The 26214-nt window shown below is 43.5% G+C and overlaps 2 protein-coding genes across 3 annotated transcripts; both read left to right on the forward strand.

The window, feature by feature from the left end:
- The first annotated feature begins 14181 nt into the window (after positions 1 to 14181).
- CDSN (corneodesmosin) lies at positions 14182 to 18797 on the forward strand. Of its 2 annotated transcripts, none has more exons than XM_020974045.2 (2): positions 14182 to 14468; positions 16372 to 18797. In XM_020974045.2, exons 1-2 carry the CDS (start codon positions 14378 to 14380, stop codon positions 18030 to 18032), a joined length of 1752 nt encoding a protein of 583 aa, XP_020829704.1. In that variant the 5' UTR covers positions 14182 to 14377; the 3' UTR covers positions 18033 to 18797. The 2 variants fall into 2 exon arrangements, with proteins under 2 accessions (XP_020829704.1, XP_020829705.1); XM_020974046.2 differs by having other exon boundaries at positions 16375 to 18797.
- Positions 18798 to 20096: 1299 nt separating this feature from the next.
- CUNH6orf15 (chromosome unknown C6orf15 homolog) lies at positions 20097 to 21720 on the forward strand. Its single transcript, XM_020974043.1, has 2 exons — positions 20097 to 20255; positions 20592 to 21720. The coding sequence occupies exons 1-2, from the start codon at positions 20189 to 20191 to the stop codon at positions 21563 to 21565; spliced, it is 1041 nt and encodes a 346-aa protein (XP_020829702.1). The 5' UTR covers positions 20097 to 20188; the 3' UTR covers positions 21566 to 21720.
- Positions 21721 to 26214: the final 4494 nt, after the last annotated feature.

The raw sequence follows: 26214 nt of genomic DNA on the forward strand, positions 1-26214 counted from the left end.
ATAAATTTATATTAGAAAGTAAAAAAAAAAGAAACTAAGACAAAGAGGGTTAAGTGACTGGGCCAGGGTCACACAGCTAGTAAGTGTCTGAGGCCAGATTTGAACTCATCTTCCTGACTCCAGGCCCAGAACTTTATCCACTGTGCCACCTACTTGACCTTTACTTAGCAGGCAATTGGGAACCACATAAAGCAGAAGCCCAACATGATCAGTTCCATGCATAAAGGAGGTACATCTAGCACCAAGACGAAAGAAGGACTGGAGTGGGTAGGAAGGAGGAACTCTTAGGAGACTGTTGCATAAGTCCAGGTGGATGGTGGTAAGGGCCACCTGTACTGGGTGGTGACAGTAGAAAGAGAATGGCTCATTTGCTGCTTTCTCACATCTAATCTTTTCTCTTTCTCTGTTCATCCCATTGAGGATCAAGTAAGCTGCTGAGCCGCCACCACCAGGATTTTCCTAGGCCACATAGGAGAGTACAGCAAGAGGTCGAGAGGACAGCAGGGGGTAGAGCACTGCATTGAAAGAGAGCAGTGTTCAGACCAGAGTGGAATCTCTGTGAGGTGGAATACAGGGAGGTGATGCAGCCACTCAGCACATATCTTCCCAAAGCACTATTTTCATCATATTATTCCCCTGCTCAAAAAACCTCCTTTTGTTTTCTGTACGTTTTAAAATGCTTCATTGATGTGCTTTCCCCTCATCTCCTTTCTCCTTTCTTTCCTTCCTTCCTTCCTTCCTTCTTTCCTTCCTTTCTCCTTCCCTCCCTCCCTTCTTTCTTTCCCTCCTTCCTTTTCTCTCTCCCTCTCTTCTTCTTTCTTCAAATGAGATAATATAAATATACCACTTGTGAAACCTTGAAGAGATATATAAATGTTACTTTTTTTTTTTTGCATTATTGTTACGGGTCCTTCTATTCTCAACCTCCAGCCCATCACCTCTCTGTCAACATGTGGGAAGCACACTTTATCCTCAGGCATCTGGAATTATAGTTGGTCATTGCATTGATCAGAATTCTCAAGTTTTTCAAAAGTCATTTTTCTTTACAATGTCTTAGTCATTATATAAATTGTTCTGGTTCTGTTCACTTCACTCTGAGTCAGTTCACGCAGATCTGTCAAGATTTCTCTGAATGTCCCTTTCATCATTTATTATGGCACAATAGTATTCCATTACATTTATATACTAAATTTGTTTAGTCATTCCACCATTGATGGGTAGCCCCCTTTATCCAATTCTTTGCTAAAATAAAAGGTATTTCTATAAATATTTTTGTACATATGGGTCATTTTCCTCTTCTACCTTTATGGAGTATAAATCTATAGTAATATCACAGGGTAAAAGGGAATGCACAATTTAGTGATTTAGGGAGCACACTTTGGGGCAGCTAGGTGGCACAGTGGATATAGTATCTGGTATGGAGTCAGGAAGACCTGAGTTCAAATCCAGCCCCAGATACTTACTAGCTGTGTGACCCTGGGCAAGTTACTTAACCCTGTCTGCTTCAGTTTCCTCATCTGTAACATGAACTGGAGATGGAAATGGCTAACTACTCTAGTATCTTTGCTAAGAAAATCCTAAATTGGACCACGCAGAGTCAGACACAACTGAAATGACTGAACAACAACAACAACTACTACTACTACTACTTCCAAATTGCTTTCCAGAATGAGTGGATCAGTTCACATCTCCAGCCACACCATATTAGTGTACTTATTTTCTCATATCCCACAATAGCAATTTTTGGGGGTCATCTCTGACAATTTGATGGATATGAGATGGAAGTTAGGGTTATTTCCATTTTGTTTCTCATTATGTGGAACATTTCTCCCATATGTTTGGTGATAGCTTGCTTGTCTTCTTTTGAAAATTGCCCATTGATATTGGTTGGGGAATAACTCTTATTCTTCTATATTTTAATTCATTCCCTATAAATCTTAGATATTAGATCTTTTTATTAGAGCTAGATTTTTGCGTAATTAACTTCTTTCTGTTTTTAAGAGTTGCTAGTTTTGTTTGTGCAAAACCTTTTAAATTTTATGTAATAAAAATTGTTCATGTTATCTCTTGTGATGCTCTTTATCTCTTGTTAGATTAATAATTATTCCCCAATTTATAATTGTAAAAGCTGTCTCCCTCCTTGCTCCTGTAACTTGTTTATGATGTAACATTTCGTATCTAGGCCATTTGGTACTTATTGTGATATACAGCAAGAGATGTAGGTCTAACTTCTAGAAAGGCTGATGATTTGCACAGGTTTATTTTATATCTTGTTACTTTAATGACTTTATTAGTTGTTCAATTAATTTTAGGTGAATCTATTGAGTTCTGTAAGTAAACCATCATTTTATCAGCAAACAGCAATAATGTTCCTCCTCTTTGCCTATGCTTAATCTCTCCATTTATTTTCCCTGTCTTATTGTTACACCTAGAATTTCTATAATATACTATATTAAGTAATAGTTGTGAAAATGGACATCCTTGATTTTTTGGAAGGTCCTCTGGCATTTCTCCATCATACATAATGCTAGTGCTTTATTTTAGATACTATTTATCACATTAAGGAATGAACAATAATTTATTTCTATGTTTTAAAATTCTTTTAACAGAAAAGGATACTGTGTTTTTCAAGGTTTTTTTTTCGCTTCTGCACATATAATCTCAAGATTTTTATTGTTTTTGTTATTAATGTAGTCTGTTATATTTATATCTTTCCTAATATCATATCGAACCAATTTGCATTCTTGTCATAAATCCAATCTGGTCATAGTATATAAACCTTTAAAATATATTGCTTCAGCTTCTTTGCTGGTACTTCATTTAATATTTTTGTTTTTATATTCATTTGGGATAATAGTCTATAGCTTTCTTTTTCAGCTTTGTCTCTCCCTGATATAGGTTTCAAAACTATATTTGTATCATAATAGTTAGGTAGGTGGTGCAGTGGCTAGAGTGCTAGGCTTGGAGTCAGGAAGTCTCATCTTCGTGAGTTCAAATCTGGCCTCAAACACTTCCTAGCAGCGTCACCCTGGGCAAATCACTTAACCCTGTTTGAATCAGTTAAAATGTTTGCTGCATTGGAAGTAGCAAACCACTCCAGTATTATTGCCAAGAAAACCCCAAGTAGGGTCACAAAGAGTCAGATGTGACTGAAAAAACTGAACAACAACAAAAGCTAGTATTCATATAGTATTTTAAGGTTTGCAAAGTGCTTTACAAATATTATCTCATTTTATCCTCACAACAACCCCGGGGATATAGATTCTACTGTTATTCCCATGTTATAGATAAGGAAACTGAGACAAACAGGGGTCAAGTGACTTGCCTAACATCACATAGGTAGTCAGTGTCTAGGGCTGGATTTGAACTCAGGTCTTTCTGACTTCAGGTTCAGCATTCTATCCACTGGGCCACTCATAGAAGGAATTTCATAGGATATCTTCTTTTTCTAAATTTTTTTTTTGCAAACAGTCCATATAATAATGAAATTAACTGTTCTTTGAATGCTTAATATAATTCATTTGTAAGTCTGTCTGGTCTTGGGTTTTTTCCTTTTGGGAGCTATTTATGATTTGATTTGCTATGTTATCTCATTGTTTTCATTTTCTTTGAGAAAATTTCTTTTTTTTCTGAGGCCATATTATATTCCTTATTTCTTATTGTTAATCTAGATATTTTATAGTTTTGTAAATATTCATCCATTGTATCTAAGTCATCAGTTTTTTTAGCATACATGTGTCAAAATAATTTTTAATAATTTCCTTTATTTGTAGCAATTTTTTAAAATTTTGGTATTTTGTTTTCCTCTCTTTGAAAAAAAATAGCTAATGACTTATCTGTTTAGATAACTTTTTCCACGAGAGCTCCTAGTTCAGTTATGTTTTTTGCTTTCAATTGTGTTAGCTTTTTCTTTGATTTTCATAATTTCTATTTTTGTATTTAATTGTGTTGTTTTGATTTGTTGCTTTTCTAGTTTGCTTTTAATTGTATATCCAATTCGCTGATCTCTTTTTTCCCCCTTTTGTTGAGGGATGTGTTTAGCGATACAAATTTTCCCCAAGGACAGCTTTGGCTGTATCCCAAAAGTTTTGACATGCATGTTTGTCTCATTGCATCATTTTCTTTGATGAAACTATTATTTATATGATTGATTATTTAACTCATCAATTCTTTAGGATTCAATTAGTCTCCATTTAAATTTTGATCCTTTCATGAAAGAACCTTTATTGATTACAATTTTTATTATGTTTTGGTCAGGAAAGGATGTATTTACTATTCTGCTTTTCTGCATTTGTGTATAAGGTTTTTCCGCCTAACATATTATTACTTCTTTGTGTCTTGTTGTCCCAGCTTGACTCTAAGGGTCTTGAAGACATCTATCATCTATCTCTGCATCCCTCAGCCTCTGAGCTCTTACTGAAGACGTCTTCTTGGGGTTAATGGTAGCAGCACACATTCTTTTCCTTTTAGACTCTGCACAGAACATCCTCTATGACAGTGGTGCCCAGCTTTTCAAGCATATCTTTCTCCTTTGCATGCCTCATTTGGGGGCAGCTAGGTGGTACAGTGGATAGAGCACTGGCCCTGGATTCAGGAGGGCCTGAGCTGAAATCCGGCCTCAGACACATAATACTTACTAGCTGTGTGACCCTGGGCAAGTCCCTTAACCCCATTGCCTAGCGCCCCCCCCCCAAAAAAAAGCCTCATTTGATATAGAGAATCAAAGAATTGCTGAACAAAGTTGTCTCCTCTCTGGCTATATCTATTTGAAGAGATCCATGACAGCTCAGATGATATCTGCCTAACAATTCACACAATTAAAACCGAGTAGATAAAGAACGCACCTTGCCCAGAGTATGACATGCAGTTGGACATACTGTTCCCTGCTTCCGAAGCTCGTGTTTGAATTTTTTTTTTAACACCAATATCCTCCCAGTGATGCTATGTGGCTGTGACTCATGAAACACCATGATCTCAGAAAAAAAAAGCCCAAATCCCAAATAACAACAAAACCCCCTAAAACTCCATCCCCCGAAATTGGGTGGCCCAAGGGACAAGAACAAAGATATTTAGGTAGACTCCAATGGATTACCAATGAAAACTTGTACACAAGGATTATAATAAAAGATATTATCTAAGAAATATAAGATTGGCAAAGGTATTTGGCTAGTCATGAAAGAAAAGGGTAAGGGATGATTTTGATTCTGTAGGGCAATGGTAGTGCAGGTTTAGATGGGAATGAGCAAGCAATTCTTAGAATCAGAGATGAGGAAGGTTAGCATTACAGCCAAGGGATGCAGTCTATGCAAAGGCTTAGAGATGAGAAATCACATTTCACATCAGGGGAACATGGATTAGACTAGTTTGGCTGGAACAGAGTGTATCAAGGGGAGTAACATGTAAGAAACCTGGAAAGAGAGTTTGGAGCCAGACTTTGGAGGGTTTTAAATGATCAGGAGCTCACAGAGTCTTATCTTACAGGTAATCATGAGACCCTGGATCTTCTTGAGGAGGGGAGTGATGTGGGTAAAAGCTGTAAAGGTACATCCTGGGTAAGCTTCATGATCCTCTGCCTTGTGATGGTGTTTCTGGAAATGTCAGCCCCTCATCGTGAGCAGATTCCCATTGCTCCAAGGAAATTAGAGAATAAACTGTCAATGGGCAAACTAACTAGAGACAGATGTGAATGTGGTCTAGGTCTTTAAAAAAACTATGCTCCAGATATGCTAAATGCTATAAACTGTCCTTGATTAAATTTGCATATTTTTTTTTGCATGAGAGGGCAGGGTGAGAGCTCCTGGGTCCCTCAGTGGAGGTGATTGGTAATAGAAGAATTTCCTGTATCAAAAAGGATGGCCACTGACATTGATGAACCTAAACCCTGGCCTGGTTGGCCAACCCCTTGGAGTTGCCTGAGCCAACCCATGAAGCTGCACTTGACCTCATCCAGGTGGTGGTCCAGCCAGCAGAAAAAATATGGCCTATACTAATGCTTATCCCTGAATAGGAGGCCAGAGTTCAGGCTCCAGCAGTGACGGCACCTAGCACAGTACAGCAGTGGTAGCAGCACCTATAGTAGCCCTCATTATGCCCAGGCTAATAGGACAGTAGAAGTGCTCACTGTATTGTTTGGGTCCCAGAACAGGGGGTCATCGTTAGGCCCCAGAATAGGGGAGGGGTGCTTGCCTCCGGCAGAGTGAGGGCATCTTCTTGGGAGCCAGTGGCAGCAGACAGTGGAGTGGGCAGTGGTTCAAAGCAGCAGAGTAAACATGGAGCATCGGATCCAGGGGTAGCACAGTGAACAGTGACCGTGGGCCCCAGCAGCAGGAGGCAGCAGAAAGGTCAGTGGCACAAGTCTAAGCAGCAGCATAGTGGGCAGGGACATAGGCCCCAGCAGAGCGGGCACAGGCATTGGCAGAATAGAAGCAGACCCAGCATAGCCTTTTACTTACTGAAAACTGAAATTGATGAAGGCCTTTCCACATTGCAGCCCACATAATACCCAATGATCACTGGATGACCTCCTTCCCAGGGATAATTTGGAGGACCAAGGGATGATTCTTGGGAGGTGTCTTGTTTTCTGGTGACAGAGAGGAAGCAAAATTTTCTATGTAGCCCCTGTGGAATAAAGCAGAGGTCTTCAGCAGAGATCTCTAAGAAGGCAAAAGATTTGGTACATCCCCTCCTCTCACCAGGGCATCTCCAGATTGTCACCTGCCACAGCATTCCTCAAGGGAGGATCTTGAGCAGTCTAATTTTCTGATCACTCTCCCACCACTGATATTCTCCACAGACTCAGTGCTCAATGTTTAGCACACAATTAGCCCTTACACAGTCCTTATTCAGTGATTTTGAACCATACTCTCCCTTCCACCCTTCCCCAAACCCCTGATGAGTGGACGGAGGAACACTGGGTGGGTGCTGCTAGAGGGAGGATCCTTGGTGTCGACCACAGCACCAGGGCAGGCTGCCTACAAGAAGGTAATGAGCTAATGAGCTCTTTACTACAGGTGATCTTGACCCATGATGCGGATCAGTGACTGCAAGAAGTTTCGACATCGACGCTATAGTTCTGGGGTTTCTGCTGCTCTTCTTGCTCAATGTCATCAACACTTTACGCTGAGGTGAACTGCAAATATTTATCATCCATCGCATAGATCAGATTGTTAAGCTCCAAGATTGGGTCCTTCCAAAGAGGGGAGGCAAAGTTTTGGATTTCTAACCTTTGTTTTCCACATTGCTCACTCCTTCCAGGAGGCATTACATTGCTTGTTTTTTTGTTTTTGTAATACAGGAATTACCATGTAGCATCTGTGTAATGGGATTGCTGTGGCAAGGTAACCCACATGATCACAATGAATAGAGAAAGAGAAATAAAGCCCGTGTAACAAGTCCCTCTACTCCTTTCCCTTTGTCCTGGGCTTCTGGCTTAGCAGTAACAATAATCTAGGGGAAAATTTGAGCTTCAGGTTACAGATTTCTCTCTTTCTTTCCTTTTATTTCCTACTTATTACCTTGGGCTGGCTTGGGAAGCAGGTGAAGGCTATTTGTTCAGGTTTGTGAGCTCTCAGGGAAAGCTCATGGTGGTGCTACCTCTCCCATGCCTCATGTTGAGAAGAGGAAAGGGTCAGGCCATGGGAAAAACCATAGCAGAACCCATCCTACTTTTAAATTCATACCATCCACATTTATCACCCAACCCAGATCCTGGTGTCCATTATTTATTGAGCCCTAGGATCTTCTTTCCTCAATGAATTCAGTGCCTGGTTTTTCTCTCCACCCCAACTCCTATTCTCATACTAGGGGATAGCCATCCCTCAAATACTAATTTCCCAGTTCCTCAGTTTACTCACTTCCCGTGATCTACTCCTCCTTACCTTACCTCAACTACACACAGAGATGCTCATCACTTGCAAATGTTTCAGTACTATGTTCACTGTCTCTGAAATTCCTTTATCTAATCATAATGTCTTGTGTTTCTCTATTTCCCTATGCCTTACAACCCCTAACTTTGTTGTTCATCCTCACTATGATCTCCATTCTCTCTGCTCTTCAGTTCTTTCCCAGGTCCATCAACCCTGTGCTGGCTACCATCTCCTTCCCTTCTTTATCTCAACTCCTTGATGAGCTAATTCAGCCTTGTGCTATCTTCTGCTTTGGAAGCCCCATCCCCTTGTCCTATTGCCAGTCATGCCTTTACAAACCCAGCCCTGGATTATTCCCATCATCCACTTCATTTGCCTCTGTTCACATGCTGCTGGATAAAGCTGAAGGAAATCATGAAACCCTGCTGATTGAGTCCACCACAAATTTATGGTATCTAATCTCAGTTGGATCTGTACTGAAGGAAGGCAGTTGTTCTACTCCTCCCTATTAGACTCATAATCTCACTCCTCCATAGGAGTTGTTTCAAACTTTGTCATCTCACCTCAAGCCTCCCATGACACCCCTTCCCCCAACTATCTCTATTGAGGACCTTGACTCATACTTCATTGAAAAAATAAATGGAGGTCATTTGCTGAGAGCTCCCTCTTCTCTCCTTCTTATCTCAACTCACTCAGACATCTTTCCCAATTATATTTTCCTTCACTTCTATCTCATGTAAAGAGATGGCCCTTCTTATCAAGGTGGTGACCTCTACATGCACCTTTGATCCCTAGCCCTTTCAATTTTTCCAGCAGATTTCACCACTCTCATCCTCAATTTCTCTCTTCTCTTTCCATCTCTCCCTTAATTATTGCCTCTTTCCCAACTGCCTAAAAACATGGTCATGTCTCTATCATCCTTCAATAGCGCTCACTTGTTCCTTCCATTCCTATTTGTTTTATTCCATATTTTTCCTCCCCAACTTTGCTAAATTTCTTGAGAAAAGTGTTTATACTAGGTTGCTGTACTTCCTCTCTCATTTTTCTAAACCCTCTGCGATCTGGCTTCTGATTACCAAAATTATCAACGATCTCTTTAATGCCAAATATAATGGCCTTTTCTCATACTTATCCTTCTTGACCCCTCTGCAGACTTTGGCATGGTTAATCAACTTCTCCCGTATTGTATACTCTCTCCTTTCTGGTTTTGTGATATCATTCAATCCTGGTTTTCCTCCCACCTGTCTGACTGCTCTTTCTCATTCTCCTTTGCTGGAACTTCATTTTGGAGGGGCAGCCAGGTGACTCAGTGGATAGAGCTCAGTGGAGTCAGGAGGACCTGAGTTCAAATTTGACCTCAGATACTTGACACTTAACTAACTGTGTGGCCCTGGGCAAGTCACTTAACACTGATTTCCTCACCAAAAAGCAAAAAAAAAAATCAATAGAACTTCATTTTGATCACGTATTAACCATGAGTATTCCCCAAGTCTCTGTCCTGGGCCTTCTTTTCTTCTCCCTCTACAGTATTTCACTTGATGATTTCATCAGTTCTAATGGATTCAATAATAATCTCTATGTAGATGATTACCATATATATAAACCTAGCCCTGCTCTCCTGAGTCACAGTACCACATGGCCTTTTGGACATCTTGAACTGGATGTTTCCATAGACATTTCAAAGTCAAAATATCCAAAACACAACTCATTATCTTTTCCTCTCAAATCTTCTCTTCTTCCAAACTTATCTATTATTGTCAAGGGTGATACCATCATCCCAGTCACTCAGGCTCACGGCCTTGACATCATCACTTGCCCTATATCTACAATCTGTGGCCAAGTTATGTCTTTTTTACCTTTACAACATCTCTGACATACATTCCTTCTCTCCACTCACAAAATCACCACCCTAATTTATGCCCTCAACACCTCTTGCCTGGACTATTATAATGACCTTCTAATCGGTCTCTGCTTCATCTCACCTTGCTCCAATCTATCCTCCGTTCACCGGCCAAAATGATCTTCCTAAGGTACATATCAAACCCTTCTCCCATCCAATAAACTGTAGTAGCTCCCTTCTTTCCCCTCCCCTTCAGGATAAAATATAAACTCCTCTAACATTTATAGTCCTACATAAAAATGGTCCCCTTCTATCTTTCCAGTCTTCTTATACTTTGCTCCCCTTACATACTCTGTGATCCAAATCTGGCCTATTTGCTATACCAACTGTCTCCCATACTTGGAATGATTTCTCGCATTTCTCTCTCTTAGCTTTCCTGGTTTCCTTCACATCTCAGTTCAATTCTTACCTTTATTTATTGGTCCCCTCCCCATGTCCCCCCAACTCAGAATCTTCCATTCTGAGATTACCTTTCATCTCTTCTCTATACATCTTGTACGTATGTAGTTATTTACACTCAGACTCATCTATTTAGAATGTGTGCTTTTGAAGGCAGGGACCATTTTATTTTTTCCTTTCTTTGTTTCCCCAGAGCTTTTCACAATTCCTGGCACATAGTAAGCACTTAATAAATGATTTTTTTTTAACTGATTATTTCTAGCCCACATTAGATAAACAGCACACAATACATTCTGGACATAGTTTGTTTTTCCACATCTCATTTCCTCAGCTTCCATGTCTTATGCATTTCCTACCCAGGAGCCCTCTCCTTCATGGTCAAGGTCATTGGCACTCTGGGCAGTTTGCCTTCAGGTCAACTCCAAGATCCTCCTGGGAGCTTGAGAAAGCTAGAGAGATCAGTGGATAACTCCAACTCCATCCTTGCTTGTTTCACGTCCAAGTTTTTTGGTGGAGTTCTAAAAGGTGGATGATATCTGTCTTCTTCAATTCTTAGTATCACAAAATCTCAGGGCTGGACCTTAGAGACCATGTAGTCCAACATGTGGCCACACAGGCATCTCTTCTACAATGTCCCCAGTGATAGCTATCCAGTCTTTTCCTGTAATGGGAAATCCATTATCCCAGAAGTAGCCATTCTACTTTTGTATAATTTTCATTGTTAGGAGGTAACACTTATTAATCCTATCCTAGTAGTGGTTCTGAGAGTAGAAGTTTCCTCCCACATTCGGCGAAATATAATTCAGACTCCCTCTAGTATAACATAGGAACGTGGTAGACAAGAGTGAGAATAGGAGAGTAACAAAAAATAATGTCAAATTAGAACAGTGATAGTGGCTTGTATTAGGAAGAAGTAGTGTAGAGTCAACTGGAGTAGAGGAAAATAGTACAGAATTCATTGAAATAAAGAGAAGTAGTGTAAACTGGAAGTGAGATCAGTGGAAGGGGTTACAGCTCACTCTACAGAACTCTGTGGGTGGAGCCTTGGGCCTTGAAGGGAAGCCAAGGCAGGGAATGAGTCTTTCTTGTTTCTATTCCAGCCCACACTTCTAGGTTCTGACCTCAATACTCAGGAATGCTTCTTGGAAACAATGCAATGTCTCTGGAATACAGTGAGGAGGTTGGTGAAGAATAACCCACTAGGCTATACAACCTCACCCACAACTAGAGTGGAAATGGGTGCAGACACCCTGCTCTCGTATGGTATTTGAAGGACTCCCTCCCCATCCTTCCCTTACTGTCCCCTGTCTCTTCCCTCTTAGTTCCAAATAGACTACCCACCACCCCCTCTGCATAACTGTCTAAGGTTTCCCTCCTTCAAGGCTCCTTCTCCTCAAGTCCATAGTGGAGAAGCCAGAGAGACATCCATCCTCAAATCCTAGGAGTGGGGGAGGGACTGGTAGAAGTTGGGGGGTAGGGAAGAGACAGATCAAAGGGGAAGCAGACAGGATCTAACATTACATGGAGAGAGCATCATTAATAATAGGAATTGCTGAGTTAAATAGTGCTTTACAACTGTGCAAAATGCTTTTTTAATAGAAGGTCTCACTTTATTCTCAAAACCACCCAGTGAGGTAGGTGGTAACAGGTATTTTTATCCCCATTTTATGGACAAGCCTCAGAGAGGTTAAGTGAATTACCCAAAGTCTCCCAATGTTTTTATTTTTTCTCTTTCTGGGGGAAGGATGGGTGGGAGAGTCAGCTGTGAGTCCAGTGCTTGAGTTAGCTTGGGGATGAGGACCTCCCTGTTTGTTTTCTCCTTAGGTGGGGATGAGGGGATGGAGGTGGGCAGTGAAACAAAATGAACTTGGACTTGTACTCCTCCTTCCCCCATACATTCAGCTCCTTTATTTGGGCTTTTAGGCATTAAGATAGACCTAGGTAGAGGGAGGCATAGAGTGACAGGCAAAGATAGAGATTATTAAGAGGCAGAGAGAGAAGAACATGAGAGAATGCCTGAGACAAAGAGAGAGTGTGTGTGGGTAGAGAGAGACACACAGAGAAAGAATGAGACAGACAGAGAAAGGCCAGTTAGTCCCCTGTGGACAAAAGCAGGTTGTGTTACTATGAGTTTTGATTGAAACCGGACTTAACAACAAAGCAATGTAAATGAGAGATTGAGATGGGGTGGGGTGAAAGGACGGGAAAGGGCCTCTTCTCTGCCGTCTGAGTTTGGGCCTACCGTGGTTGAAAAGGAGCAGACTGACTCCCAGGAACCACCCTCCCACTGCCCGCTGACCCTATGGGACAACTCCAATAAGCTGAACTATGGCGGGGACTCATTTTGTAGGGAGAGAATGGAACTGAGAGCCCAGGAGAGGAACCCGGGCATCTCCTCCCTTGTTCCCCTGCCCCTGATTCCTACTTCTTCTCTAGGTTGCATCTGGTTCTCTCAAGGACCCAGGAACTTTCTCAACGTATTGATCAATTGTGCTGACTCTTTTTTTTCCTTCCTCTCTTTAAACACAATGAAAAAAACCAAAACAACAAAATAAACCCTACTATTTGTAATATGGGATGGCTCTGGGGGAGAGGAAGGGAGAGAGATACCTGGGATATACTACGGTGATATAAGAACAGAAAACATCACTATCCAGGACCCAGAAGTCTGGTTACCTCTCCCTCACCAGACCCAGGTTTCTGGCTCACTCATCAGGGCAGGAAACAGGCTAAATGGCTACTCCCTGCGTTAGGTCGGGGCCACCACCTCCCCTAATTAGCCTTATTAGTAGCCTCTTGCTCACTCATGGTCAGGGCCACCCTTGGTGGGGAGTAAGAGAAGAGTGAGTAACTGAAGACTGTTTTCATGGGGGCCACCAGCCCGGCTTCCTCCCAGTGGCCAGGACCTGTGTTTATCCCCTCAAGGCAAACCCTGCACCCCTTCTCACTCACTCCCTTTCAGGGACCCAAGCCCCTCCCTCACATGCCCTCATTCTCTATGTCTCACTTGTCCCTAAGAACTAAACAGTATCCTGGTTTCCCAGCTACCTTCACAATATGGCAGACCTTCTAAATCCCCTCCCACTGCTCTCTCCAAGTTCTTCCTCCCATGAGGGGTCTAAACATCTGTAACTACCCTCTACCCTTTTATTTCCTAATTCTGTGCTCCCCTCAGGAACTTTGTCGTGTCATCCATGCATAGTTATGAAGAAAATATTTTATATGCCATTAAAATAAGCGATATATAAGTGTAAGATAATCACTACTCCCCTTAGGGACCCAAGCACCTGACCCCCAGTCATTTCTCTTGGAGGTTGGGGGAGCAGTTAGGTGGCTCAATAGAGTGGCAGACCTGGAGTCAGGAAAACCGGGCTTAACTTTGGCTTCTGACGTTTACTAGCTGTGTGACCCTGGGCAAGTCATTTAACCTCTGTTTGTCTCAATTTCCTCATCTGTAAAATGGGGATAATCATAGCACCTACCTCCCAGGGTTGTTGGGAGGATCAAATGAGATAAATATCTATAAAATGCTTAGCACAGTGCCTGGCATAAAGTAAGCGCAATATGAATGATAACTATTATTATTCTTTTTCACCCTGCCTTTCCTCACCACAGGCACCCAGGTTATCTGGGTCCCTAGCTCTGGTTCCTGGAGTCCTCCAGAAAGGAGAAAAGCTGGATCTTCATGTTTCAGATGCCTGATTCTCAAGAGGTAAAGGAGAATTGGCAATCATGTTATGTGTGTTAAGGGGTGAAGAAGTCAAATGCCTGGGTTCTGGAGGGAGAGTTAGGGGTTTGGGGTGGAAAGCTGATGAGCATGAGTGAAAGCCTGGAGTTAAGATACCTTGATCACATGGTGAGAGTGGAGGTCCAGGAGTGTGCTCACAATGTCACCAATCAGGTCAGGGTGTTCAGTTCCAGGTTAGGCAATTAAGGTACCAGGTGCAGCCAAGTCAGGTGAGGGAATTTGTTTGGGCCCCAGTGTCCATACCCTGTGTTACCTGATTCCCTGACACCTCTGCTGAACTAGCAGATGCGGCAGACCGATTAGTCCACCAACTCTTGGCCACACCAACCCACCCCAGGGCAACTTCCCACCCCCTGCCCTTCCTTTCTTCCCCTCCCCTCTCTGCTGGGTGACTCCTGCCCGGGGAATGTACAGCCCTACCATAAAGGACCCAGTGCCCAGAGCTGCCATCAGTCAGAAAGCAAGATGGGCATGACTAGGGCAGCCCAGATGGGCCACGGGAAGGGTCGCCCGCTCACCCTGATGGTGCTGCTGGTGGTTGCCCTCCTTCTGCCAGGTAGGAGACAAGGGAACCTAAATGTTTGTGTCCTCTCTGGGAGCAGAAGGTATTGCTGAATGAGAATGAAGAGAGTACCCTTGGGTACTTCAGGTTTGAGAATCAGAAAGAGACTGAGATTAAGAACTCCTCAGTCTTTGGGGACAAAGGCTGAGTCCTTGGGAGGGTGTGGGGATGTGGCATGGGAAGAGAGGGTAACTAGTGATAGAAGGGAGATGAAGAGATAGGAAAATGAGAATTGGGATTATGTTGTCTGAAGGCATTGTGTGTGGGGAAAAATTAGGGGCATTCAATTTCAGGAGATACCACCATGGGGGGAATTGTCAGCCTCTGCAGGTTTGAGAATTTGGGAGTGGGCAGGATGGGTCTTAAGAGGTGAGGAAGGGAATGGGTTTCCTAGAGGGGAGTTAAGGGGTTTTGTAGAATGGGGGTAGATATCAATGAAAGGAAGGAGGATGGATATATTATTGAACAGAACTATCAGAAACCTGTATGAGATTGAGAACTGAGAGTAGAAGTCGAAGGGTCCCTGCAAAGTATGAGAGAAACAAAAACAAAAATCCTGGGACATCAAGGGGTGGTGGAGATCTGGAGGGAAGGAGGAAAGTAGTGAATGGAAATGTTACTGCTCCCAATAATAATAATCTACTTTAGATTCTATAAAGCATTTTCTTATGCATTGTTGTTAGCATTATTTTAATTTGTTCTTCATGACTCTGGGTTACTAAGCAGGTATGATTTATGAGATGAAGAAATAGATACTAAGAGGTGACTTCTTTAAGGTCACAGGGCTAGTAAATAAAAGCTGTGATTAGAACCTAGTTCTCTCCTGGTCATGTTCTTTCTGGTATATCATAAATGGGACTTGGAGGTTGGAGAGGGGGAAAATCCCAGTGGTTTGAGGAGAAAGAGAAGGGATAAATGAGGGCAAACTGAGCTTGTCAGATGGAGATGGAGCAAAGAGAGCTTTTAGGGAACTGGGGGCAAAATAGAGGTTAAGGAAACCAGAGGTGCTGGGCCCTTAAGGGAATATATGACCTGAGTGAAGTCAGATTCTGATTCCCCAAGGGACATGGAAGCTTCAGAATGTTTATTTCCTGGGTGGAGAGTAGGGGAAGCAAATGATGGAGGAGTGGTGCCTTTCAGGGCCTTAGTCTCAGTGGAGGGAGAAGTTTCAGGGCGTCCCTGTATGGGGGTGTCTTTGGGTGTGGTGTCTTGTCTGGCTGGTATCAGCAGGTTCTGAAGCAACAGGCCTAGATGCTCCTGGGTCCTGGCCCCCACCTTAACTTTGTGAACATCACCAGAGGCAAGATGGAGGACATCAGGGATCCATTCCTAACCCAACGAGTCCAGTTTTTTCATCTATCCCTCAGTTTTCTTGTTTTCTCTATCGTTATTCCTCCCTCTCCGCCCGCCCCCCACCCCGTGCCGTGGCTCCTTTCTCTTCTCTCTCCTAGTCCTTTCTCACACATTAGCACCCCTTTTTTCTCATTTCTCCCTGGGTCTACTTCCCCATCTCTCTCTTTGCCGCACTGCCCCTATCTTTCTGTCAGTCTTCTCTCACACCTTAGTCTCTTCTCCACCCCTATTGCCTCCACCTCCCCTTCTCTGTCTCTGTCTTTCTGTTCCATAATATCAAAGTGGAGTCCTCCTGTGGTTTTAGCCACCTTTCTCTTATCCTGCCTATTTCAGAGCTTCATAAGCCCTGTGACTTCTCAGCAAGCAGGAGATCAAGGCCTAATGTTAGACTTTTGGAGTGTGTGTGTATGGGTGGGGGGTGGAGTGTGGAGGGAGGGAGGGGTGGTTGGGAAGAAAAGGGAAGATTCAGAGAGCTGAGTAATTGATTGTAACAGGGATGAAGGAAGACACTTTTATGATTCTACTGTACTTTCCTTTCCTCCAGCAGGAGCCCTGGCTAAGAGCATCCGGGCCTTCTCTGATCCTTGTAAGGACCCCACCAGAATCACCTTTCCCAATGATCCCTGTATCACAGGGAGTAGTGGTTCCAGCGGTTCCAGCGGCTCCAGCGGCTTTGGTGGCTCCAGCGGTTCCAGCGGCTCTAGCAGTTCCAGTGGCTCCAGCGGCTCCAGTGGCTCCAGCGGCTTTGGTGGCTCCAGCGGTTCCAGTGGCTCCAGCGGCTCCAGTGGTTCCAGTGGCTCCAGTGGCTCCAGTGGTTCCAGTGGCTCCAGCGGCTTTGGTGGCTCCAGCGGTTCCAGCGGCTCCAGCGGTTCCAGTGGCTCCAGCGGTTCCAGTGGTTCCGGCGGCTCCAGTGGCTCCAGCGGTTCCAGTGGCTCCAGTGGTTCTGGTGGTAGTTCCAGTGGCTTTAGTACTTTCCACAGCTCCAGTAGTGGTTCTAACAGTGCCGGCGGTGGTTCCAGTGGCTCCAGTGGTTCCCAGGGATCCTTGTCCTCCTACTCTGGTTCCTCTCAGTCTGAATCTGTCCCTGTTCTATCATCTAGCTGGTCATCCCAGTCTGGGTCTGGCTCCTCTAAATCTGTCATCTCTCAGTCCTCTTGGATATCCTCTAATGGCGGTGGTGGCAGTCCTGCTGCGTCTATCTCTGGTCTAGCACCCTGTGGTCCAGACAATCCTTATTCACACTGCAGTGGGGGCTCTCTCCCACCCTCCAGCTCCAGCTCCAGCTCCAGCTCCCACTCCATATCTGGGGGCCATAAGCCTGTGGTGGTGGTGGTAGAGCAGCATGGTTCTGGTGGCAACCGCGTAATAGCGGGGCCTCCGTGCAGCAATGGTGGGGCTCCTGGCAAGCCTTGCCCCCCTATCACCTCCTCTAATTCCTATGGTAGCTATGAAGTGGTAGGTGGGTCCTCTAACAGTTACTTGATCCCAGGTATGACCTATAGTAAGGGTAAAATCTACCCTGTTGGCTACTTCTCTAAGGAGAGTCCTCCCAAGGGTTCTCCAAGTGTCCCCAACTTTGCTGCTGGACCCCCCATCTCTGAGGGGAAATACTTCTCCAATAACCCCTTCATCTCCAGCCATGGTTCCAGTATCTCTTACCATTCAGGAGGCTCTTCCCCACTTGTCATTTACCAGCCTGTGGGCACTGGCGGTGTCCAGACTGGGAGCTCTGTGCTTCAGCCTTGTGGGTCTGGTTCCCAAATCTCAGTGGGGCCCTGCTCCTCGTCCTCCTCCTCCTCCTCAAGCTCTGTGGTTCACAGTAGCTCCAGTGCGTCCAGCAGTTCCATTTCTTCCCACCCTTGCGGGAGTGGTTACCAGGACTCCAAAGGGCCCTGTTCCTCCGTGGGCTCCACCTCCCTCAGTAGCAAAAATGTGATTTTGCAGCCTTGTGTGAGTGGCTCTACCTCTTCTGGCAAACCCTGTGGGTCCCTGTCCTCTTCTTCCTTTGGATCCAAAGTGAGTGGGAGTCTTGAGGGCTCCCCTCAACTAGATCCTTCAGCAGGGGCCAAGCCCTGTGGTTCTAGCTCTGGAAGCATCCCCTGCCGTTCCATTCGGGACCTTCTGGCCCAAGTGAAGCCACTGGGGCCACAGTTGGCTGATCCTGAGGTTTTCTTGCCCCAAGGAGGGCCCCTTGAGAGTCCTTGAGTATACACACACACACACACACACACACACACACACACACACACACACACACACACACACGGTCTTCTTCCATCACCTTGGGATGATGGAGAAAGCTCCAGGAATATAAAGATCCCAGCATGGGGCTGGCTCCACTTCCTATTTATATTCAAAGAGAGCTCCTCATCCCAATATGGACAAATCTCTGTATCACCTTGGTGATGCCCCTTGCTCCCCCCAACCCTACCCCTTCATTTGCTGTAGACAATGAATTTCACTCTCTAATACTCTTCTAACCAAAAAAGTTCTGTTAGACAATTAATTAAGTTTCTGCTTAGACAATTAATCATTGTCCAGCCCACCCCAACACACAATTTATTCTCTCCAAAGTTGTGGCATCTATCATCTTGGCTATTAGCCAAGCATCCCTTCTATCAACTTCCCAACCTCTTTTTTGTCAAGCCCAATTGGGTCAAGCCCAATCTGTTGCTTGTATGTCTCATCCTATTGCTTTGGACTTCAAAGTAGTGAAATTATTTTATCACCTTAACAATGAACTAAATTGTCCTTCAGGCACCTGGTGTAGCAGCTGGAGCCCAAATGCCTCCAACTGCATCCATTCCTATCCCTAGTCCCCCAGTCAACTCCATACCTAACTACCCTTTCCTCAGACTTCAGAACTGTTCTGGAGGGGAGACGGGGTATCCTTAGAGAATGGAGCCAGTTCCCCACTCTCTCTGAAGCCTAAAGCTGATGGTAGATCAATAAAACATACACCAAATTTCGGCTTTGTGATTTTTGTGGTCCTCTTAATGTTGCTATGGTCCTCCTTTGGGTTCCCTGCCCCATGCCTGCTGAGGTTACTGTCCTCCACACTTCTTCAAAGAACCTCAAATTCTTCTCATTTCCCCAAAAGTTTGTTAGCCCCTGTAGAGACTTTTGTCCCTCATTCCCCTAAAGAGGTAAAAAGTGTCCTGTTTTCCTTAGACTGTCTCCTGTCTCCCTACAAAGACTTTCTGGAGCTTGTTTCTACCTCCCACTTGAAGTCACCTTGCCTCTAGAGACTTCATCCTCACCTGAGGCCAAGGATGAGATTACCTGAATTCCAGGGACAGCTGAGCCCATGGGAAAGATCTGAATACCAATCCATATGGGGACAAAAACAATCACAGGACCACATTCCTGGCCAATGAACAGGAAGCCCAGAGTGCTGACATATCCCAAAAGTTAGGAGAGGAAGACTAGAAAGGAGGAAACACTTTAGGGTGAGGGTGGTTGAGTAGGAAGTCTAGATCCCAGGTCTAAATAAGAAAGGTTCCAGCCTGGTGACAGTTAGCTAGAGGAGAATTGAAGCAGATTGTATCTTGTCCTGTCTTCACCTGGCCTAGTTTGGCCCATTCTCCCTACCTTCTGAGTTTTAGGGTAATCTTCTCCCCCTCAGAGGGAGACATGTTCTCATGTTTCAAGAGAAGGAAAGATAATTGCTTTCCTGGGGAAGGGATGGGAAAGGAGTGATCACTGCAGGAAAAGAAGGCTCTTGGGAAGAAAGAATGATGGAGGGAGGAGGAGGAATTATTAGTTATTAAGTGATTAAGACTGTCATATTCTGGGGAGAAGGGACTGAGGGTGGAGAGTAGGAGGTATGTGGGAGAGGCTAGGTGACCTGAGGAAGGTAAGGGAGGGACAGGAAGAAGGAGAAGTGTGTGTGTGTGTGTGTGTGTGTGTGTGTGTGTGTGTGTGAAGTTGTGTGAAAAGGAGAGAAAGAGAGCTTTCTTGTGCACAATAGAGAAGACGGAAAGAGTGAGGAGAATTGGAGAGTCTTCATAGCCAGGGAAGTGGGGACCAGAGAAGGAGTGGGTGAGTCTGGGGGTGGATTGGGGAAAGGTTCTCTTAGCGCTGGAGCACCCCTGTGTGACATTGAGAGCTGGGATACCTTCTCAAAGGCTCAGAGTTTGGGATGGGCCAGAATGTGGGAAACACCTTATTCTCCCTGGGGCATCCAAGTGACACTTAAACACCACTACTTGGATTAGGGATCTGAGAGGAATGTATGATTTATAGCCTCCTAAATCACTGGCCTGGCCTGTTCTTACACCATGCCACCTCCCTTTTTAAAAAGAGGATAAAGTGCTGGCAGTTCTTGGGGTTACAGGAGACAGATACAAGGTGCGGAAGAGATGCAGGACCATAGGACTTGGAGCTGGGCTTTCCTGGGTCTGCTCATGATCAGTCTTCATCTCCCAGGTATGGGGGTCATTGGGCTGAACACCTAGGTCCTTGGAGGAAGCAGGGGCTGTAGAGAGAGAATCCAGGTCTGTAGGATAGGGGAGTGTCTTATTCCTGGGTCTCTGGGGGCAAGTAGGAGTTGGAAGGGAGGGTAGAATGTGGGAAGGAGTTACAAAACATCTGAGTGCTTGAGGAAAGTGGGGGTGAAGATCTGAACTAGGAGGCTAGGTGGTCCTTGTAGGGAGCAGGAATTAAGGAAGGGGAAAGCTCTGAGACCAGAAACCTTTGCTGTTTTCTTTTTTAACCTACCCCATTTCCCTCTTCTTTCCTACTTCACCCCACTGGGGTCCCCAGCTTTCTCTGCCAGGAGCATCAGCTGGACCGAGGAAACAACCCTGCAGGACTTGGGATTTGACCCCTTGCTTTCTGGATACCTTTCCTTGGCAGAACCCTTGGGACCCTCAATACCTGACCATCCTTGGCTCAAACCAGATCCTCTGTCTGATAGCTCAGAGACTATTGTTCCTTTGGGGCCCGATGACTCTCTAGTTGACTACTCTTGGCAGCTTGGGAATTCTAGGCTCCAAGGATCTCTGCCGGATAAGGGTGCATCAGTCCAGGGCCCCCTGCCTTCTGATGATACTTGGCAATTGATGGCTCACTCATATGATGATTCTATGCCTGACAGTCCTTCCCACCCTATTGATGCTTTGCCCTCTGTGGCTAGCGGGTCCCAGACAGCAGCTACCCCTCCAGGCTCAGTCAGTTCTTCCCCTGACACCCTGTCCCTCCTTAAGGACACTGAGCCACTTCCCCGTTCTGATCCTCTAGGGCTTCGGGCAGAAATCCCTACCCGACGCTCTCCCTGGTCCCGCATCAACCGAATTCGTCAGAAGCCTTTGCCTGGTCACCCGTGGGGTACTCAGGACATCAACCCTGCAGTGTCTTGGGGGAGTCAGGGTCTTGGGACTGGTCGGGGAGGAAGGCCCATTAGGTTTCCTGTGGGAAGCTGGGGAATTAGCAATCAATACCCAGGTACCAGCTTGGGGAACCAAAATCAGTATCCAGGTACTAGCTGGGGGGGTAATAATAAATATCCAGGTACCAACTGGGGGATTAACACTAGATACCCAGGTACTACTTGGGGAGTTAATAATTGGTATCCAAGTATCAGCTGGGGAGGTAACAATGTGTATCCAGGTAACAGGTGGGGGAAGTATAATCAATTTCCAGGGAACATGTGGGGAATTAATAACCGATACCCTGGAGCCCTCCGCCTTCCCAACTCTTCCTGGAATGTCCCTCCCAGATACCAAAATCATCCCTGAGAACCTAGATTCCAGTGGGGTCTGGGAGTGTATACATGGCCCTAGAGAGAAAGGGAGAAATGTGTCCCAGGGTCAGGTGTAAGATAGGTGGATTTACTCTGTTCTCATGCACTTAGATATTGACCCAAATTCAGGCATCTGAATTTCAAATTTTACCCTAACTCCTTAGTTCTAGCTGGTAACTACCCTCCTGAAACTTCATCTCCTCATAGAGATACAGACATACTATCCCAAGAGTGGAAATTGCAATAAAACACAGTTACTGAACTTGAAATATTTTGGTCTGTTTCTTGCTCCAAACAGAAGTTTTATTCCTTTTCAGAGATTCTCATGTCACCTTTACACTAATGCCCCAGAAGCATCCCCCTTCTTCTCTAGCTCATCCTAATTTGTGCTGGGCCTGGAGTCAGGAAGATGCATCTTCATGAGTTCAAATCCAGCCTCAGACACTTACTGTGTGACCCTGGGCAAGTCACTTAACCCTGTTTGCCTCAGTTCTTCATCTGCAAAACGAGCTGGAGAAGGAAATGGCAAATCTCAAAGAGTCCTACTCAAGAACAATATAATTATTTGTATAGTTATTTCCTCTATCAAAATATGAACTCCTTGAGGGTTCCTTCATCTTTCTATATATTCCCAGCACTTAGCACGCAGCCTGGCGCATAGAAAGTGCTTAATAAATGCTTAATGACTGACAGACTGAAATAGTTCCTGCCCTTGGCCAATCCTTATGACCAGTACTGCTTAAAAACACAAAGCAAATACAAAGTAATTTCTAGAATGGAAGTTAGATTGCTATGACTTCAAGGCTTTGTTGGAGGGAAGGTTTATATTAGCATTTTTTTTTAAGTCAACAACACCTTTTTGCACCTTTCAGTCTAGGTTCTGTAGCCTTCTAAATGAGATTCACAGTCACTTAAAAGGGTTCAGCCTAATAATCCACCCAGGAAAAATGAAAATAGATGAAGAACACCAATTCTCGAGCAGAAGTTGTTTTTTAAAAATCATGATTGAAGATTATTTATTATAACCAAGGTTAAATATTACAGAAGTGTTCAGTGAAGCAATTGTCAACATCTAAATCTACACAGGAGGAGAATGAACATTTGTGAAAGGAATCCCAAAGGCATTAACAATAGAATGATGTACAGCAGGAGTTTACATTAGGTGATTTAAGGTTTCAATTTAATAAAACAGTTTGAGAACAGTTTAATACAGCCAATTCTTGGTTATTCAGGAACTGATTCTTCAGTCTGTGGATTATTCAAGCTTTTTGTTTCTCCTCTTATGGTTACCTTTTACTCATTTCACGGTAGAACACACTAGGATCCAGGAACTTGTTTTAATAAAAAAAAATTGATGACTTTATTTCAATATAATCGGTTGCCTTTGTAATCCTATGTATTTTATGTAGGTAGTGTTCTTATGGAACATTATTCTGAGAAGGGGTCCATAGGTTTCAACAGACTGTCAAAGGGGCCATGGCATAGAACAAAGTTAAGAACCCAAGTCTAAATCTATAGTATGCTGTTGGATGGACAGACAGCTGAGACGGTTCATCAGTACGTATTTCTTGTATGGACACTTTAGTGAATAACATCCTGGCCTCAGAACTGCATAGGAGGGAGAAAAAAGGTCGGTTTGAATTTAGGAAATTTCAGAGTGCTTTCAATAACCCAAGGTTATACCTGAAACAAAACCCTTTCTGTTAAGTACTAATATTTTTCAATGACATTCTCTGAGTATATTCTTCCAGTGATACTATTTAGCTCTGAATCATGGAATACCACCATGTTCAAAGAACCACAGTTATGTTACTCAAAGGTCAATGGAGAGATGTAAGGTGTATGTCTAATATTTTTTGTGCTACACCACAATCACTATGTTCTCTCTGCTCCATCTTCTCAGCTCATTGAGTCTCTTGATCCCTTCATCAGAAACAAAAGATCACTGTCTAGGTCTATCTCTTTGTATCTATATCTCCCTTCACCCCTACCCCCCAGATCTCTTGATGGGATGACAGCCATTCTGATAAAAGTTAGGAAATTAGTCATAATCTTTAAATTTTCAGTCCCAAACTTAATGAAATAAGGGAACCTGAGGAACATAAGCCAGTCAATTCACACGAGCACAGTGATAGATGGAAGAATCAGGTTGGAAGTGGGGATGCAAAAAGGGGTTCAGACCGACCATTCCTACTTCTGTCGGCAGACTGAAGGGGACCTGGAGCAACTCAAGTTTAGGGTGCCACCTAGTGGCTTTTGCAGAGTTTGCATTCTTGGTAGCTATTCTACCCACCTACCAGCATTCCACCTTCCAGCATTTATATAAGGCAGATATGGCTGTGGGGAAGAGAATTCCTGAACCTGATTTAAATAGGACACTGCTTCTCTACCTTCTGGGAGTTCACAGACTATTAAGAGAGGAAAAAGCAAGATTTAAGATTTATTAATTTATTATAAATTATAAATTAATTATAATTTAAGATTTTTGAGCAGAGGACTGATTTGATCAATCTCACAAAGCTGTAAATCAATCAATAAATATTTCTTAAGTACCTACTATATGCCAGGCACTGTGCTAAGCGCTAGAGGTAAAGAATGGATATGAGGGTGGAAAGACTGAAGGCCAGATAGACTAGTTAGGACCGAATTACAATAGTCTAGGGGAGAGGTAGAGAGAACCTGAATTAACTTGACTATAGAAAGGAAGTGATGGATTGCAGAGGCATTTTGGAGATGAATCAACAAGATTTGGCCAGCTCAAACATAATGATCTCTGGCTCAATTAAGTTAAATTCAATCCAATTCAACAAGCATTGATTAATACCCTACTATGTGCCAAGTGTTATGCTAGTTGCTGGGACAAAAAATAATCAGTTCTTAACCAGAAAGCACCGATGATCTAGTAGAGGGAAATGGACATTAATATAGTATGTATGTTTTTGGAGGACACATTACCTCACAACAACTCTGTGAGCTAAATATTACTATTATTATTATTGTTGTTGTTGGGGTTTTTTTGGTGAGGCAATGGGGTTAAGTGACTTGCCCAGGGTCATAGCTAGTAAATATTATGTGTCTGAGGCCAGATTTGAACTCAGGTCCTCCTGAATCCAGAGCCAGTGCTCTATCCACTGTGCCATCTACCTGCCTCCAGAGCTAAATATTATTAAACCCAAGTTATGGACAAAGAAGTGAGGCACAGGAAGGCTAGATAATGTGCCCATGGTCAGGATTTGAACCCAGTTATTCCTGACTCTAAACCCAGAACAAGCCCAGTCTAGCATCATACCTCTCACTAGTCAATCAATCAATCGATAAGCATTTATGAAGTGCCTAATAAGTGTCTGCCATGGTACTAATTGCTATTGGTCTAGTAGCAGAGGTGTCTTCTAACAATAGGATAATTTGTTGTTGTTCAGTCATTTTCCAGTTGTGCTCAACTCTTTGTGACCCCGTTTGGGTTCTCCAGATAACTGGAGTGGTTCGCCATTTCCTTCTCCAGCTCATTTTACAGGTGAGGAAACTGAGGCAAACAGAGTTAAATGACTCACCCAAGGTCACATAGCTAGTAAGTGTCTGAGGCCGGATTTGGATAAGGAAGATGAATCTTCCTGACTCTAGGCCTGGCACTCTATCCCCTGTACCACCTAGCTGCCCTAGAATACAATTATAGACTCACGATAGATTTGAGCTATAAATAAGCTATATTCTGAAATTTCTAGAATAATCTAGAGCATATCCGGGGGCAGTAGTAGCCTCAGGTGCAACTGGGGGGTGTTGCATAAAAATAAGGGGACAATGGAAGCAAAGGGAAAGAAGAGATGATAAAAAATTCTGAAAAACCATTTGTATATGTTTCATCTGTTGTGTAACAGAGTTAAAGGCATAGTGATTACATTATTTTCTGAATAAATACACAAAAATGCAAGTTATAACCTGTCAGTGGTCAAGTCTGCTGACAGGTCTTAACAAGCAAGTGTTGGCAGGTGAACATGTTGTGCATTGTTGGGAAGTCTAGCACGCATGGGCAGGAATATGTGTGTGTAATGACTTGTTTGTGATACCGTTACATGATGCAATATCTTATCATCAAAATTTCAATGCAGGGAAAAAATTACAAATTAACAATAAGTTACTAAATTTAAGAAGCATTGTTTCAAAAAAATGTTTTCTGAAATGATGCAATTAAAAAAAAAACTGTTACAGAGTTAAAGAAAGTAGATTTCCAAAGGGGTGCTGAGTCATTTTTTTCTTTTTGAAAAGGGAACAGTAGGCCAAATAAGTTTGGGAACCTCTGATCTAGAATGTGGAGCATAATAAACTAAAGGGATATGGATTTAAGGAGTAGTCCCAAAGATTGAGACTGATTTGTATAAACCCAAAGCTTAGGACTGCATAGATTTTGTACTTACAGTTATCCTTTCCACATGGGAGTGGGGGGGGGGGCGGTTAAAGGTTAGAGGTATGGTGCCTCAGGATCTGGGAAATCCATGTAAAATTTTTTGGCTCTCCCTTCATACCAGAGAAGAAGTCTGAATTTTTCTTTTCTTTTATAGGGTGTTTATAATACCTTATTGTAAAATTTGGGTTGATATTTTACAATACTATACATATATTTTATGCATTTCTGAGGTTCTAAACTTT

This window comes from Phascolarctos cinereus, unplaced genomic scaffold (assembly GCF_003287225.1).
Source record: "Phascolarctos cinereus isolate Bilbo 61053 unplaced genomic scaffold, phaCin_HiC Scaffold_5;HRSCAF=322, whole genome shotgun sequence".
Taxonomy (NCBI): domain Eukaryota; kingdom Metazoa; phylum Chordata; class Mammalia; order Diprotodontia; family Phascolarctidae; genus Phascolarctos; species Phascolarctos cinereus.

What these genes read in the sequence shown, in the direction of transcription:
- CDSN (XM_020974045.2), top strand. Translation starts at nt 14,378, where the DNA reads ATGGGCATGACTAGGGCAGCCCAGATGGGCCACGGGAAGGGTCGCCCG. An exon ending in GGTTGCCCTCCTTCTGCCAG is followed by an intron (nt 14,469 to 16,371) that starts GTAGGAGACAAG and finishes CCTTTCCTCCAG; the next exon opens with CAGGAGCCCTGGCTAAGAGC.
- CUNH6orf15 (XM_020974043.1), top strand. Translation starts at nt 20,189, where the DNA reads ATGCAGGACCATAGGACTTGGAGCTGGGCTTTCCTGGGTCTGCTCATG. An exon ending in GATCAGTCTTCATCTCCCAG is followed by an intron (nt 20,256 to 20,591) that starts GTATGGGGGTCA and finishes TGGGGTCCCCAG; the next exon opens with CTTTCTCTGCCAGGAGCATC.